At 40.2% G+C, this 18430-nt stretch overlaps 1 protein-coding gene across 6 annotated transcripts in view; it reads right to left on the minus strand.

Moving 5' to 3' along the window:
* The window catches only part of ITPR2 (inositol 1,4,5-trisphosphate receptor type 2), a 242085-nt gene that overhangs the window by 71724 nt on the left and 151931 nt on the right, over positions 1 to 18430 (minus strand). For all 6 annotated transcript variants that reach the window (XM_059846045.1, XM_059846044.1, XM_059846043.1 and 3 more), the window contains 5 exons: positions 4929 to 5037; positions 3165 to 3352; positions 1939 to 2122; positions 1096 to 1352; positions 15 to 215 (listed from right to left, as the gene is read on the minus strand). In XM_059846045.1, the coding sequence (XP_059702028.1) occupies positions 15 to 215; positions 1096 to 1352; positions 1939 to 2122; positions 3165 to 3352; positions 4929 to 5037 (939 nt within the window). The remainder of the gene's footprint in view (positions 1 to 14; positions 216 to 1095; positions 1353 to 1938; positions 2123 to 3164; positions 3353 to 4928; positions 5038 to 18430) is intronic.

Consider the following 18430-nt stretch of genomic DNA (forward strand, 5'->3'; position numbering starts at 1 on the left):
GTTCTTGAGCCTACCTGGTTTTCATGGCACGGGCCCTGGCAATATTCTGTCAAGCTCTCCAGTGTCTGGTTGACAAGAGTCACGTTCCTCTCATTGATGTAAAGCCCCAGCAAGCCCAGCCCACCTGTGGTGCTCCCACAGATGCAGTCCAAAAACTGAAGGGTCTCACAAACGAGGTTGTAATTTGTTTTATTGTTCTGATGTCTTAAGAAATTCTGGCGGGTGGAGGAAAGGAACACAAAACACAACAAAAAAAAAAAAAAAAAGGAAGAGAGTCAAGGCAAACAAGGTCTTTTAGTCTTTTTTCGTGAAAACATTGAAGGATACAATTTATAACCATATGACCACTGAGTCTCAGTACTGAAGTACACTGCACTACTATAGAAAATATATTTGGCCTTAATGCAGCAACTGAGAACTATTATCTGATTAAATCATAGAGCAGGGAAGACTTAGGAAAGTCTTGGCAAACATCTGCACTGGCCTTAAATGTCTTTTATATGTCCTGCAGACCTGCTCCCAGTCACCCATTACAGCCCTTCTCTTGGAAGCTGCTGCCCCACAGCGAAGCAGGTCTGGTGGCACATTATGGAGCTCAGCTCAAACCACCCCAACCACAGCTGGAAGGGGAGGAACCACTCCTGGTCACAGCACTGATGTATATTTGCAGAAAATACATTTTGCAGAGGTTGCTATAGGGACAGTAATTTCTACCAGAAGAACTGATAGCAGGGACACACAGAGCATCTTAAAGCCTTCAATTGTGATGCTTTGGGAAAGGGGCAGTACCCAGAAACTTCCTGTGCTCTTCAGTTCTGTGGTAAGTGATCTATCAACCGTGCACAAGAACCTTACTAACAGGGACATTTAGACCCCACTCAGTTCCATGCGACTGTGCTGAGATCCCCAAGCAATTCTGAAGTCCAACACAGAACCCAAATGGTTCTTGAAAAGGGTTCTTTTATCCCTTGGACCCAACATTTCAGACAGCCCTATTCTGTAACAGGGGCCAGGCACAAGTGTGTTTTTCTCCCCTTATGAAGGTGCAGCCCCTCTAACAACACCCCTATAAAAGCTCAGCTCAAAACACTTTACCTGGAGCTCTCGGTTGTGGTTCTCACACAGCAGCTGAAGAAATCTCAGTATTGGCTGCATGATTGCAATGGCAGGGCTCATGATTGCTTCTTCTGCAGACTTCTCTTCTGCATTTGCAGCATCTGCTCCTGAGCCCATCAGATCTATTTCTGGGTCCATTTCTCTTCTGTACACAGAGTAAGCCTTGGAGGTTGCAGAAGATGCTTCTGTTAACTGTCCTTTCATTCCCTCCTTCAGATGCAGAGTTGAATCCTTAACTGAAAAGAAGATAATTTTCCTTCATTTTTGAAAGTCTTTCTCCCCATTTGATTAAACAATAAGAAAACAATAATAATGAATGCAACTTTTTCTTTGTTGGTGTCTAACTCTTCAAAGACCTCTAGGCAACTCACAAAGAATATCAAAGCAACATTCATGCAGGGATAGCACGTTCCAAATAAACCACAAACCAGAGTGAAACAGAACATTAACACAAAAAGCCCTACTATTTCTCTCTCATATACAATAAATGATGAGAACAATGGGAAGACCACAGGGTGGGAAATCAGTTCCTGAGCCTGCTCTTGTGAAATATCCCCAATAGCAGCAGCCTTTGCTTCTGCTCCTCTAAAAATACGGCTCAATATCTTTTATTGATGCAAACTGGCAGAGCTTCACTGACTTCATTAAAGCTAATTTCTTGTGGCCAACCTGAGATGGACTGTCATTCAGAGAAAAACAGGCAAAATATGCAAATTGGCAATGATTAATATTAAAGCTTATTGATCAACTCAGCAGAGTATGAGTGCACATGCAGTGTCAATATCAAGCCCTGCTCCCCTCCTTCCAGGGGTGCCTCCTTACCTCTCTTTTTGGGAACAGATATGGTGAGGTCACTGTCATCCTCCTTCTTCTTGCTCCCCAAATCAATAGTGTTCACTGTCACTGTGGATCGGATCTCCTGCTGAGCAGCTTTCATGCGATCATACAGCACTTTAAAGAACCTTTCTGATTTCTTCTGCTCCTTTAGTTGCTGGTAAGTCGAATACTGCAGAAAAAAAAAATTCTTTAGATATCAATCTTCTAAGGAAGAAGAAATACAAAAACACACTATTTTTTTTTTGTGAAACAAATGATGAATAATTATTTCACTTACACAGAACAAATGTTGGCCACTGCCTGAGCAGTTCTTTCACAAAGTGATATACAAGGCTGGTAACAAAGGCTGATGATAATATTTTAAAATTCTGGTAAAATGGTGAACTGTGCTATTTGCAGTCTTTTAAATGTCACAATATTGTACTTGAAGTTAGATTACTTTGTGACACTCTCCATTTCTCCAGACTTACTAGTCATTATATTCCATCTACAAATAACAGTAACTTATTATCTAACAACAAGAGAAAGCAGGGAACATCAAATATGTAATATTATAGTTTGGATTATATTCATTTTTCGTGCTACAGACAGAATTTATTATTAAATATTATTTTAGGTTATTAATTCCAGTACCTTAGTATAACTGTCAAGCAGGCTGAGGACCATTTGCAACAGTTTGCAAACAATCCCAATTCTCCCAGCCTTCCCTCCTCATATCAATTCTCTCTCTTCCCCCAAACATCTGATTTTGGCTAAATCTGGGTGAGAACACCTAGAAAACCACAGTTTAAAGCAAATATTTTCTATCAGCTGGGATACTGGTCTTCTCAAATGACCAGGTTTTTATCTCTTTGGAGATTTTGATAAATGTCTCTGAAGGTTTCCAGAAAATAATGTGCTTTTATAAACTTAGAAGTATTATAATTTTTAATTTTACAAAGACTGACATAAAATAACTGGGGATAATGCTCACATGGCAATGACCAGATTAAAAGCAGCACAGTGCTACACAGAGAGGGAGAGCTGAAAAACATTTCCTTCTCCCAAAGAGCTACTGCATAGTAATAGGGCATATTTACATGTGTATTACAGTGGTACATATTCTAGTGACAAACTTCTCAGAGAACTCACAGCAAAAAGGTTCTCTTTATTTGTCTCCAGACCACATGCATCTGAGAATCAATATGTGAATAAGCAGATTAAACAAGAACCTGTGTTTGAGTATTTCCACCTTCAAGCAGCGCAATACCCAGCAGAATGCCCTCGGAGAAAATCCTGTCATTTCTGGTGTTCACTATCACATCTATGACCAGTTCTGAGGCACCCTCTTTGTCCAGGAGGCACTGGATATCAAACATGGTCACCCCAGACTTATCTGCATCTTGTCCCGAAAATCCACCTGCAAATTAGACAAATACACAAATACCAATCGTGTTTGCTTCACACGCATATATGAAAATGAACCTATTGGTAGTGATAAAGCACACAACAGCAACAGTAATAAATTTAATTTTGAAATTCTGTCAGGCAAAATTCCCTTTGATAAAGACAAGATTTTTGTATGAAACTGCAATGTTGGGCTCTAAGAATAAGAAATAAAAAAAAATCTCCAAGCCATTGTTCTGTCAGGATATTCAGACAATAAATAAGATGGAAAGGACACTGATTTGTTCACTGAACCCTTTTTAAATTCCACTGCTGCATACACTAAACTGTGAGTAGGGTCAATGCTGTGACGCCATTTTAAAATCTGCTCTTCAGTCTCAGGCCTAATCTACACTAAAACTGTGTCCTGGTAAATCCACCCTGGTTATGGGACTGACCTTCCAGCCAAATGCTTTTGCCAACTCCTAGATCATCATCACCATCATCACCATCATCATGACACTTTTTTTAAGAACACAGACTCGAGTTAATCCAAATTAAAGGTGTGGGTTGAAGAAATTTTGCTAAATTGTATTAGCTCATTAAATCAACCACCTTTTATTATCAAAGATGATCATCTTTCCTGCTATACTTACTTCTCTAAAGATGCAACTGTGCCTACTTCATTAGTAAAAATACAGTACTGCTTTAATCAGCCAGTACTACTTTGATTAAACTGATTAAAATGCTTCAGACTTTGTGATGATGCCATATGCACACACACTTTTTAGAGAGAACTAAAAAATAGTAAAACTTCAGTCTCTTATTTGTTACAGAGCAAAATTTGGTGTACAGAATTTTAAGGCTGCAAAGATTTTCAGAGTCTATACTGAAATAGTAAAGGAGGAACAGCTGGGTAACATCTGCAAAAGTTGACAAATCTGGGCATGCCTTCAGTGTGCAGTGAAAATGCAAAGTGCAGTTCTGACCTGCCTCTATACCTAGCTCCAGCCTCATTTCCTACGACATGTATTATTATGGGTTTTCCTAGAAACCACCCTGCAGTAACTTCCTGTGGCTTTTACAGCAGAATGATACAAAAAATTAGCTTATAATGGACCTACAGAGATAATCTACTGAAACTTCTTGCCCACAGGAAGATAGGACAGGCTCATGAGAGTCTTGTCCAGTAAAGTTGTAATAAGAACTGACACATTCTCCAACCTCTCAGAAAAATCTGTTCCCTTGTCTAGCCAGTATTTTTGTGAAAAGCTTTTCCTTAGATCTTTTTCATTTATCAATAAAGGATCTGGAATGTCAAAAAAAATCTTTCATTTCCAGAAACACACTATCTCTCTTAAAAAGTTTCCTGCTTCACTGAATTTCTGGATGGGGATTTCCTGGTACCTGCTTTGGTACTCCAAATGCACCATCTGAGACAAGTGTGCGCAACTTAAAAATAGAAGAGTCTGATACTACCTCTCTACTAAGTGGTTACAGAACATGTTTGATTTATTTACCAGCTGAATGCCTGGAGCATGCCCAATGTGCCTATTAGAAAAAATGGTGCTGCTACTTTTGCTCTCTTGAAATGATGTGTGTTGATTTACCTCCAACTTGTGCAGTTTTGCTGTAGCTGGCAGACAGGGGCCCATTCATTCCACTTCCATATTCCCCTTTAAAGTACCGATACAGGAGGATTTTCCTTAAAGTGTTGCCCTTTAAGAGAAAGATAAAAATAGAAGAAATGAGAGTTGCGGCCAATTTCATTTGTCTGAAAAGCAAGCTGTTTAACACAGATACATAATTTAGTAGGTCTTTCCATTATAATTAGTAAGCACACAAACAGGAAAGTTGTCCAGAAAACAAATATCTAATGGTCTTATCTAACAAATCCCAGGGGAAAAATTCTAAAATAGTGTTGTATAAACTTTTTTTGAAGTTTGTTTTAAACTTATTGATTATAAATAAAACACCTCCACTTCAGTGATTCTGACTGGCTATCTGTGAGATGTGTATATTGAAACAAGCTCCACAAATAGCCAGTGCTCTGCAGCCAGTGTGTCTATGCCCTACCCTGCCATGGCAGCACTTTCTTCCTATTTTCTGCAGCTCAGTAGTACCACTCCCTTTTCTCTGATCTCAGATAATCCAGCTGATCATCTGAAAGAAGCCACATCACATAAAATATTAAAACAGAGATATGACATTTGATAGAACAGCTTAAAAAGCATTCTCTGTATTGCCTTGTTCCTTGACTTCCAAAACCACAACCAGTCAAAATTTGCATGCAGCTCTCTGAAGATCTTCCCTTTCATTTTACTTATGTTCTGCAACACAAGACATGCTGGATTGAGAGTCAGGGGTACCAATTACTTGGCATTTTTATTTTGCTTTCAGTCTCCTGAAAGCCTTCAGTCTCTCTGACTGCAGAACACCTGCAGTCAACACTCAGCTTTACAGAGGCAGAAGGTGACATAACAATTGTAGGTGTATGTGTAACCTCAGATTTCATAAAGAGAACTAAGTAAGGTCTCCAATGCTCAACACAGATGGGGGAAAATGGTCACTTCAAGTATTTAGCATTAAAATTGAACTTTTATTTTTCCTACTTTTACAAAACTACTGGTTTTAATGAAAAAAATTCTGAAAAAAATATGTGCACTAGAAGCATTCTCAGCATCCAGCAGCTTGCCAATGCCTGCACATTAGTGCAGCAGTCAAGTTTTCAATCAAAACATCTCTGTGGCTGCCACAGACAGCAGGCAGTGGGGAAGCAAATCCCAGACACTCTCACATTCCCACCTCCCTGTTAACTTGACAATATTTCCAGTGGCAAGCACACACCACAGAGGGGCTTCACTGCTTCATGGGTCTTGAAGACAATAGCCTTGTCCACCTGAAAAAAGTGCCAAAATGCAGGACTTTGTGTGCTGCCTGACAATACCAACCAGCCATTCATTCCTAGTTCTCCCATTTTGATGTTTTCATTTGACAATAGTCTGTACAGAATTCCCTCATACAGCCAAGGAAAGTACAAGGCCTACAGTAAAATATCAAAAGCTATAAATACAATAGTTGCAAGAAAAAAAAGAAGCATCACCTACAGGGAGTTTACTGAGTGGATTTTCCACGTGAGATTAATCCAGTGTGTTCTGCACTACAGAGCAAGGCAAAAAACCAGAAGTCTCTGTGGACTTCACACAGAGACAGGTTCCTTCCCAGCCTGTGATGCAGTTTCACCTGGAGTGGTACAGTAATGGACAAGTACAGTAACCAAGCTCATAAACAATTTTAAGATGGGCAAGAGCACCAGCTCCTCCTGCTCCTGTCTTTAGCTGGGACCAAAATCCAGTGTCTCACAGCAAAGTGATCCTCATTTTCCTCATCTCCTGAAGAAGAAAAACATATTAGTGATGGGAAAAGAGTTCCCACCAGCACTGATAAACATGGACTGAGAAAAAAGCTAAAGTCCCTTTTCAAGCTTTTGCAGGCATATATATCACAGAATCATAAAACTGTCACACAAATGGGATCACAGAGCAGAAACCCATCCTAACTCCCAACTAGGACCCAATCCAGAATGGGCACTGTCTTGAGACATGATCTTTTCAACAGAAAGGCTGGCATTTGCCATAGCACTTGACTAACCACTCAGTTTGAGTCAACCTCCTCAACAAGCAACCTCTGCAGTCTGTTGATGACTAATGGTAAATTATATAAACAGTCACAGAGCAGTCATGGGAAGAAGCACCAAAAGCCATCTATAAATAGTTAAGAATACTACCTGTGGTCACGAGCTTTATTGTTCAACCAAAACAGCCCTTATTTTATCAAGAAGAATGTTTAAAACCATAAAACAGCTTTTGACTAATAAACTGAGTGATTTAGCACTGGGGTCTGACAACCTTGAAGCAAGTAACTACCAGCACATCTCAGATCTTCCTCCTGCCTTGTTAACTTTAAAGACACCAGAGGATATGAAAATGTTTCTCCAGTTGTCTACAGAAAGAGGAATCCTGCTCCACCCATATCCAAACTAAGGAACAGATTTCATTTCTTCTTCTAAGAAGTCTTAATTATTAGGATTCCTCCTCTCTCTCAACCTCCCATGAATCCAGACAACAGTTATAGTTCCCAGGAGCCGAAGTCAAGAATCAAGGATGTCGTGTTTAAAAAGCAGAAATGTGGTGGAACCTCTGCTTTTCCTGACAGCTGTGTTAGAAAGGCACCCCCAGGCTCAACCCACATACTCGCAAACTTGGGATCCTCATCTCCTCTTTGATGACCTCAGGCAGCCATATGACTTCCATGAGTCTTGTGAAATGAGCTGCCACTACAAAGAGCAGAAGGGCCCAGCCACATGAACCAGGGCTGAGAAACGCACAGAGAAACACCCAAGGAATGTATCAGAAACACCCATCACCTCCAGCATGTGACTGTGAGGCACCATCCTAGAGAAACCAGGAAAGACCCTGCTTCCAGAAAAAGTGCTGATCCTGCTGGCATAGGTGTGTGGGAATGCTTTTATGGGAATGCCAGCAAACACTGTGAAGAACAGCCCCATCACACGGACGAGACCAGCCGCTGCCAGGACAAGCCACACAGCCACACCATTGATGTCCTTGGGAATGAGTTCCTAACTTAGCACAGCCGCAAAATTAATACTGCCCAAAAGCAAATGATCACAACAGCAGCATGAATAAGCAGTTTGCTGCAGCTAATACTGAGATTTGTGGCACTAAAACAGAGGCCAAAAATAAAAGCACACTAAGCAGTGCAGTGCTATCTTCCCTGATCAGGTTTCTATACAAGGCAGAAGTCCTGGCCTTCCAAGCTGAAACTCTCCCCTGCTGGCTACAATACACTTTTCTTTTATACCTCTTATTAGGGTATGGAAGTGACATGTAAACATCACTCAGCTGACTGCAACCCTTCCATAATGGATAGAACATTGTATAGCTTTGGAAAAAACACAATGAAACATAACAGTCTTATTGTTGCTGATGAATACCGCTGCATTGTCCCTAACAAAAGCTAGGATAAAGACTGAGGACACAAGAAAGCAACAACTGGATATTGTTGTTGCAGTTTTAAATAGCTGGGGATTGACAGGCAAAAGTTTCCAATAGGGAATAATTATTCTAGTAGGAACATGTAGACACAAACAAATTCCATTTTCTCAGTCCGTATTTCATTATACTCATTGGTCTTTAAACTTGATTTAAATGCCTTAATACAATGGTTTATTCACTTGCCCTCTCTGAGCCTGCAAAAGGCTGGTTCCACATGAGGATGTGCCAGGAAGTAATGGCTGAGAGAGGTACCTAAGGCTTATCATGGATACCTGCATCAGCACCAGCTCTACCTAGCACACCACCAAAACTTTTCCATCCTGCCTTATATAACTCTGCACACTTCTTAAGGAGTTGGCATTTTACATATAACATTCTGGAGCTGAACTACAGGGTCTGGTGATCTCTTCTGGTTCTTAATCTGTATTAAATTAACGAAGTGGAAATGCTCAGGTTATCAGTGATTACACAGAAAAGGCAGCTACATCCAACCAGTCATACAGTGGATGATGCTGTGAGCATATTTCAGCATTAATCCAGGAAGAGGTATGAAAACTAGGCTTATTAAATCTTCATATTTTAAAAACTTGCAGCCAAGTATAAAAGAGGAGCTGTTGGGGATCTCTGGTCTACTAATACAGATTTTTAGAAAGTTTGGAAGAGACACAAAATCCCAGAGAACTCTGAGACGTCTCACATGCAATGATACTTTTCCAAAAGTACCAGGGAATACTTACACTTTTTAATGATATCCAGCCCCCTGCCATGAGTTTGATGTCATTTCTGGGAGAGGCAAAGGAATGGCTGATTTTGCATTCCATTAACCGAAAATTAAAGGAAGTTACTATATACTGATGGCAGTTTTAATGTTGGCATCATGTTGTTATAACTGCCTCAATACAAGTTTGCCAAAACAGACCTTCTGAAACTTCTGAAGATTATCTTCTGCTTTTGCTAAAAATAAAAATATCATTCTGGTAAAGTTTTTGATAAATTGTGCAGTGTGACACAATGTTGTAAGGCAAAATTTTTTATTAAGTAAGCCCAGAAGGATAGTTATCAAATGGCTTAACAACTCAGTGACTGACAGAATTCAATGTGCAATTTAAAGCAAGAAATCATAAACAAATATATGGGCTTCTAATGGGCAAACTCATGAAGTATGTATTGTCTGCCTCATTTGGGGCTTTCCTTAATGAAATTAAATCATACAGAAACTAATTATTAATTGTGTTTGGAAAGGACACACACAAAAAAAGAGGGCATAAGGTCAAGTCACCAGTAACAATTTAGGCATCATTTATTAAACTGACTAGAAGTCAACAATATGAGTGTCATTATGTCCAAACTTCTGTATGTCTTATTAACAATAAAATACAGAACACACACAAAAAAAGGAGGATTCTGTTCTAGGAGGTCATGACTTTGGGGAAGAATGAAAAGCCTAGGAGAAAAATCAGTGCAATGACAACTCCCCAAATCCCACAATTCTGCAAAGGGTAACAAGAGCTGTTATGTGGGCTTTGTGAGACTCTCTCACTTATTCACATGCAGGAGGACATTACTGTAGCAATACCACATCACAAGTTGGTGTCCACAGTCAAAAAATGCTGACAAATTGGATCAGGTTTGGAGAAGCTCCATGAGGGTGATTAGAGAATAAAACAAGTATTTTAATCAGAAATTCAAGGCATTCAATCTCCTGAGTTTATCAGTCTAAGCATGAACTCTGTTTCTGACTATCTACGTAAGAAATCTGGTAAAATGGATGACTTCAGTCTAAAGATAAAAGGTGCAAGACATACTGGTGAGAAGCTGAAAATGGAGAAATTCAGCTAGAAAAGAGGTAGAGGCAGCTGGGTTATTCAGTTTGTGGGTTATGAATTTTATTTTTATTTTATACAACAGTAGTGGCATTTAGCTATTGGAACAGCTTAAGAAGAGGTGTGATAGTCTGTACTGCTGGCAGTTACTAAACCACGACTAGGTGGCTTCTCAGACAGAAACTATTTGAAGATCTTGTGGTCTACATTAGGAGAACAAGCTGGGTGAAAAAAATATGTCATCTCACATAATCTATGAAGACATCATGCTACCTTTTCCTGTAGTAAATATAGATGAGGCTTTCTATGAAGGCTGTTTAAAAGACACCTACTTCTACATGTTTCTTGTCATTATTTATAAACAAAATTTCTAGTCTACTTAGTCCAAGTGCCTGCTTCAGGATGATTTTTTTGGTTGTTGCTTTTGTTGTTGCTGTTGTTGTCACTTTTCACCCATTTTGTTCCCTTATTTCTCTTGCAGACAAAACATGGTGGGAGAAGGAGTTTTGTGCAAGTGGTTTCTCTGGAGATACCACAATTGGTTTTAAAAGTCTTTAAATTATGATACAACCTGCTCTTGAAATGCAAGATGACATAGAAATCTCCCCGTCTCCAAAAGGGATCAGCTGAGGCCACGGCTACCACACGCATGGTGTTGCACAAGCACAGGCTTGGAAGAGAGCCCCAAAGTCTTGACTCCTATTATGTCCACAAAGTGGAAAATTTCTGTTTTCATGATGCCAGCAACTTCCAGGGGGCTCACAAATTGGGGGAAATTGTTTGTTTTGGGGAGTTGTTTGTTTGTTTTTACACAGAGTGAGCTTTTTCTTGGTTTTGATCTTTTTGCAACAAGATGTTTTCATAGCCAACTGATATTTGAAAGTGATATATTTTCACCAATAAAATATGACACCCAACAGCACAGTTATTTGCACACTGGGGCATTTATTCACACCAGGGAAAAAAGCACTTTGAAATATGAAGTTGGGTCCAGCTGGTGTCCAGTTCTGCTTCCACTAAAATCAACGGGAGATTTGCCAGCAACTTAAGTAAGAGAAGGAGCAGACACGCACTTTGCCAGGCAAAAGCATTTTATCCGAGTCTAAAAAGAAAAAACAACCCAAAATATGCACCAGACTTCATGACACAGTTCTCTTAGGAGAGCTGAGCTGGCCACCCACACCTCTCAGCTGTCTCTCATTAGGCAGAGACACCCCACATTTAAAATGTGCCATTGTTCAATCCTACACAAAACTGGGAGGAATTCCATTTCTCTCAATACAAATTTCCTGCATCACAAAGACTAACTGATAAACTTGAGACTGCAACTAATGCAGAGATGCATTAACAGGCTCAAATGAAAAAAAAAAACGAGCAGGACCTTCTTTAAAACCAAACTATAGTTGCTCTAAAAAGGAGCTCATTTTTTAAGCAGTCTTTTAATTCTTCTTTCCTTTGCAGTTCCAGGTTCCATAGAAAGCTGGAAGCTTAAGTGCCAAACTATTGCAAAATAACTGCTATTGCCAATTCATTTTCAATATGGATAGGGAAAAGAATACTGGATACATCACAAAAAACCCCACAGATTTTGCCTGATAACTGTCCAATTTTGCACCCTGAAGAAACTCAGGAAAGCATCATATTAAGAGAAAGATTTTTTTGGCAGTAACTCTATAAAGTGGCTCCACTAGGAATACAGCAGGAGAGAAAAATTGTTTGGGTTAGTGAAAACCACAGCGTTGGGACGTTTATACCTAGACTGAGAAGAAAACACTTTGAAAAACACAGTTTGATTTTGTAATTATATAATTTTTCTATCAGGCCATAAAGTATTAGTAGCTGCTGAATGGGGTTTTTTTTGTTCAAATATCAGATCTCTAGATACGTATATATGCATTTATGTATGGAGAGAACAAGTCTTTGCTGTGGGCAAATATTATTGTTTATATCTGTCACTTGTGCATATAAACTGTGCACTTACAAACCAGGTCATGTTAGCACCTCTGTAATTTTTCCTTTCAGACTTCCTCCAGTACAAGACAAAGCACACACAATAACTCAAGTTCTCCACCACAGAAGGAAAACAATGTAAGATTTGATCACAATTATTCAGAAGCATTTATGAGTGCACCATCAATAACAGACTGTAGGAAAAGACCAGATCTGAGAAGCATAATTTTCAAAGTCTAAAATTATCTAACTCTTCTGCTGCAGGGGGTAAACTTTCAAAGTGATGCACAAGGAGTTATGCACACAAATGCCATTATTTTTTAACAGGATTTCTGTGTGGAACTCCTCATAGTCTGCAAAAGAAAAAAAAAATTACCCCTAAGTGCCCTAATGTGAATATCTACTAAAACAGACACTTAATTTCCAGATGCAAACTTATGAACACTACCGTGCTCTGACGTTTTATGAGCAATTTGTAACAGGCAGCAATGGAAAATAATAGAAGTGGCCAAACACCAATTTCATGACATTATTCTCTTTTGCCATATTGCTATTATGTTGAACTTCAAAGCCAGAGCATTCCAGACACCTGATTTACTAGCTAAGGGATGCTCTGCAGATGCAGCGCCTGCTCTGGTTTGGATCAGATACAGCAGAATCTTCACCTGTTGGCTCAGAGCTTCCAAGTTAGCTCAGGAGGCACTTCTGTATTTCAGTTTTCTGCTCATTTTTACCTGCCACCAGTTCCACTGACCTCTTGACTTCTTCCTTTTCTACTACTAAAGATCACAAAATCATACAATGATAGCCTGGTTTGGGTTGAAAGGGACCTTGAAGGTCATCCAGTCCCACCCCCTGCCATGGGCAGGGACACCTTCCACTATCCCAGGTTGCTCAGAGCCCCATCCAGCCTGGCCTTGGACACTGCCAGGGATCCAGGGGCAGTCACGGCTTCTCTGGGCACCCTGTGCCAGGGCCTCACCACCCTCACAGGGAGCAATTGCTTCCTCATAGCCCATCTAAACCTCCCCTCTGGCAGTGTGAAGCCATTCTCCCTTGTCCTGTCACTCCAGGCCCTTGTCAAGAGTCTCTCTCCATCTCTCCTGTAAGCTCCCTTCAGGCACTGCAAGGCCACAATGAGGTCACCCTAAAGACTGTTGATGACACTTCAGAAATTCAGAATTTGTACTTATGTCACTGCTGACCTTTGAAGGAACCTATGCACTTCCTAAAGGAGGTTATCAGAATTATTTTGCAACCGAGGTTATAGGCTTTTCTTTGGATTTGACATGATTTTTGGGTTATACTAATATAGTGCTAAATGAGTACTTCTCATTGGTTTTTAACAGTTTCTAGTTTTACCGTGTACATGACGTTAAACCATGTCCTGTGTCACTTTCTTCAATCAACAGAAATGTTCACAGTAATATGAATTATTCAGTTAGAAGTGCTCTATATATCTACATTTTTTTTGAAAAAAAAGCGTTTGTAAAATAAACTAATTTTCAGCATTCTTGCAAAATAATCAAGGGGCTTATGAATTGTCTCAAAACAATCCCAAGGCTGAGTCAAAACTGACCATTTTTTCCTTCCATGCCATTCACCTCAGAACACCACTATATTCAACACACAGAACTGCCAGATTCTCTCTTTCCATGATTTAAAGAGGTGCTTTGGACAATGATCAGCAACCCTGTATCCAGAGTGTCCTGAGAGCCAGCCTGACAAAATGATCAACACACCTGACACTTCTGGGAAACGCCTCTTGCATTCTTAGATGGAAACAGATACCAAATTGTCACTGATTTCTTGGATTTCAGACATTAAGGGGAAAAAAAACCAGGTGTGTATATGTGTTTGTGTCAGCCTCCAAATATACTTGTGACTAGTGCAAAGGAAAACAGCTGGTCAAAACATATTCCATCAGCTTTCATCCATGCAGCAAAACAGGAACAGTAGAAGGGAACCAACCTTGCAGTGGTTAAGGGCAGCTGGATGTTTAGACAATGGAAACACTGTCTTAGCATCCACCTTGCTGGAAAACCAGCACAAATCAGCTCCACAAAATAATGGGGCGTGGTAAGGATACAGCAGGAGATGTCCTAAGTGGTGACTGCAGTGATGGGCAGATTGTCCCTTCGCTCTGCTCTGCACAGCACAGCAGGGAAAACGAAGCACCCCCCTCCTTTTCTAAGCAGAGAACAATTCCCACCTGGAACAAAGCCAGCTCCTGCACTGCTTTCACTCCATCTATGAAATTAGGTGGCATTTCAGACAAACAGGAAAGTAGAGCAAAGTTAGAAAACACTACAAGTCTAGCACTTTATTAGCTATCCATTTTGACAGGGATAATTTGAAAATATTTATAATTCATGTTCCCCAGTTAAAAAAAAAGAAAAAAAAGTTGTAGTAGTAGCAGCTTGAATAAATTTACAGTACATTTGATCGGGAATTTTCTATTCATGTCAACTCTCCCAACAGTACAATCCTTTTCAGGATGATATCAGGATAATAACTGGCACCCGAAGTCCAGCATCTAAAATTTTGTGCTTGTATGAGAATTCCAGTCTACATTAAATAAGAAGTCCAGAACAACAAAAATCACCCCAGCACTATGCTAATTTCTAATGCTCCTGGTCCTAGGAATAGTACTTGGAAATGTGAAGCCTGTGTGGCCAGAGGACCAGAAAAAAAAAAAGTCAAAAAGAAAAAAAACTCTAAAATATGTGGATGGACTTTGATTGCCAGGGATGGCAAATATCAAATAAATATTAAGCAACTCCTCTGACAGATTTGTTGATTTTTGTCAAATCCTTGCTGCTGACATTTCGCTGTCACCACAAGGAGCCACACCTCTTCCTCAAACAGCAAATCCACTCCCAAGTAGCCAAGAAATAATGGTAATGCAGGATTAGGAGGTAAACCACGCCAGAAGGAAAGGACCCCTTGATCAAGTGTAAGAACTGGATCATCTTGTGACTAAAACAACATCATTCACCACCTGAGCTCTTGTTGCTGCCCTGGCAAAGGCTGTGCTGCCACAGAGAACAGCTGGGCTCTACCACATCCCTGGTGCTGAGCTCCTCAGGAGGCTGGAAAAAGGCCTTTGGGAGGTTTATTTCCCAGCAATGAGAAACCAGGTCCTGACTCAGACCCCGGGCCAGGCCAGGCTACCTCACCTCCCATTAATGTCATTCTTAAGTGAGCAGGCTAAGCACCTCTCCAGGCTCATTCAGGGATTATCCTGGACTTTACCTACTGATTCACAAACCTTTAGTGACTTGGTGATAGAGGTGGTCTTTCCTGGCATATCTGAACTTTTCATGACAGAGCTTCTCTTCCAAACAACAGACAGACATTCTGATTTTTGAAGACAATTTTTACTAGGAAAAACCTCCCTTTTTCCAAAGCAGTTCACAATCCTCCTTTTTAAATTAGAGGCCAATATTAGCTTTTCACTCTTGGAGTCTAAAATTTCATCAGTTCCAACAAAAAAATCCAATAACATCCTTTGAAGACTGCCATGGAAATAGTTCTGACTTTGTGCAGCACTGCAGCAGAAGGTTCATAAACTACTTCTATTAGCCAAAGTTGCTGCATGAAACTGAGACGTTGTATTGAGAGAGTAGCATTTTGTTTTTAATAACTGTCAGAAATATATTGGCTGTCACACCAGAGCCCAATAGTTTTCTAGGTGTCATCTTATTTCAGGAGCAACAACACCTTCTAAATGCCAGATTTCCCAAGATCAGGAAGAAGTTGTCTTCCATGTTGAACAGATAAAAAAAGAAAATAATATCGAAGCCACTCCATAACTGATTGGAAAAATGACCAAAATTTGCTTGAAATAAAATCAGCTGTTCAAAGGTACAGACAAGGGGGAGATGAAGTCACATTTTCATGAGCCTGTCTCAACTTTTCAAATTCCCACTACTAAAAGACAGATTCATGTTTATATAAAATTTAATATGCAAGCTGTTCACCCATAATATTAAATTGCCCCTTTATATTTAATATTTGCTAAAATTGTGGAGTTATTTATGTCCCAGATAAGACTGCAGCACATGTGCATTAGCTGTTTCATCATGCCAGATTTTGGCATATATTTATTATGAAGCTGTTGCCATTATAATGCCCAAATGTCTATTGCTTCCAAGGAGAAATATATTATCACTGGAATGTTCCTACATGCACAGCATGTAGCTATGGAAATACAATGTCATAGGCTTCTTTAGAGGTGTTAAGTACAGTACAGATTGACTGGGAGCCAGCAGGAAACCTGCTCTGGAAGTCCTGGAACAGCAATTTTTTTCTCCTGTGTTTCAAGGGTGCTGATATTCCCACTCCTGACATCTCTTTGATAAATGCCACACAACATCCCAACATCAGGGCTCAACAGCATTATGAAAACCAAGAAGAATTTTACAGTTCCAGTAAGTGGGAATTAAACTGCACAGGCATGGCACCAAGTCAGTGCTTTTAATGAACACAAAACAACACCCACCAACAGTTTTAGAGGCTGCAGAACTGACTGCTTAGGCTATTCTGATTATTGGTAAAAGCCTCTGCTCTGAATGCAGCAAAAAATCTTGTGAAAACATGGAGTAGGGTGAGAAATTATACAGACAAAATTAGTGCTCTAAGTTGGATCAGTGACACAGTTTCATCTAAGAGCTCTGTTTTCAACAGGTTGCCATTTCCTAGAAGGCTCAGAGAGAAGTGCTGGGAGCACACAAAGGTATGGAAAAACTCTGGTATTACAGATTGAGACTGGTCACCTCGGAAAAGACATGGCAAAAGCACAGCAAAGCTTTAATGGGGTGGGGATGGGAAGTTGGGAATTCCTGTATTTTCTCCCACTCAAAAAGTAGCCCCCAGTGAAACATGAAGAGGATCAATGAAAAAGTGATAAAGAAGGAATTGTTAGCCCACACATAATTAGATGGCCATGGGAAGTCACCAAGGCCAAGAATTCAGCAAGACTCGGAAAAGGATTTGGGCATTTCTATAGACAAGAAGTAAAACCAGTTACAATAGCAAATGTTAAAAAAACAACTATGGGAAAGAAGACAAAATCTCTTGCTTTAGGGCCCACAGATTTATGATCTTACTGTTAAGGATTATCCCAAGATTTCAGGAAGAATAGAAAACTTGAAGTCTGCCTGCAGTGGGGGTTCTTAGACCTTCTGAAGCATCTGGTGATGGCCACACAGCAAGAAACACTCTTAATCCTCTGGTCTGACCCTCTTTAGCAAAATGTGTTTAAAAGAGAACATGAAATGTACCAAGTCTGTTTGTAGTGGATTCAAAAACCAGTGCAACCCAAAGTAAATTCAAGAGGAAAATGGTTTTTATGAAATCTCTGACGGGGAGACATGGAGAGCACTACAGTGATCCAAAACATCAGCTGGAACCCTGACTCCAATAGGCAAAACACAGAACTCCCATAGCAAGAAAACACGTTCCCAAAATCCTAACGTGAGAAAGATCTGCATTTTGTCTATCTGATAACTATCCTTAGCAAATACTACTGGTTTATACAAAAAACGATGGTAGAAACACTTCAGCTTTTGAACAAAAGGCAGCTTCTTAGAGAGAAGCTCCAGGCTCCCTTCCCCGGTGAGACATTCTGCTGGTGTGGACCTGGGGACACACACTCACTTGCCCAGCCAGGTGACTCCAAATTCTCCTTCCCACTCCCACAGAAAACTCTTCTGGTTTGTACTAACAAAGTCCAAAGTACCTTACCCTCTGAGGCACCAAAGAATGTCTCTGCATGGCAGAGACAGCCACAGCATCAGCCTTCTCAGCTCTGATGACAGCCTATGAACACCAGATCCCTCACTTAGCCCTAAATAACACTGACCAGAACATCACCATTATTTAGTTCCTTTAATTAATTACCACTTTGCAAAGGCTTTGTTACATAAATTGGTTTCCTATACATATTAGTGCCTTTCTGTCTCCCTGTGGGTCCACTTGATGATGAAATGGCTTTTTTTACTGCAAAGGACTGAGTGTCACTCAATGCCTCCACCTCCACACCTAATGTCCCTCTCTGGCCTAAAACTCCCCAGAAGTAGAAGCAAGCATTAGTATTCTAACTGTGCCACCATGAGCTGCTGAGACTCAGCCAAAAGCTTGACAGATTTATATAGTGCAGAAGGGATGATGCAGGAGACCAGGAGAAGATCTGGATTTTGTCTCTCCTTCTTTGCTGTCCTCCATCTTTTTTCTTCCTCCTTGTCCCCTCTGAATTTGCCT

This window comes from Haemorhous mexicanus, chromosome 5 (genome assembly GCF_027477595.1).
Source record: "Haemorhous mexicanus isolate bHaeMex1 chromosome 5, bHaeMex1.pri, whole genome shotgun sequence".
Lineage (NCBI taxonomy): Eukaryota > Metazoa > Chordata > Aves > Passeriformes > Fringillidae > Haemorhous > Haemorhous mexicanus.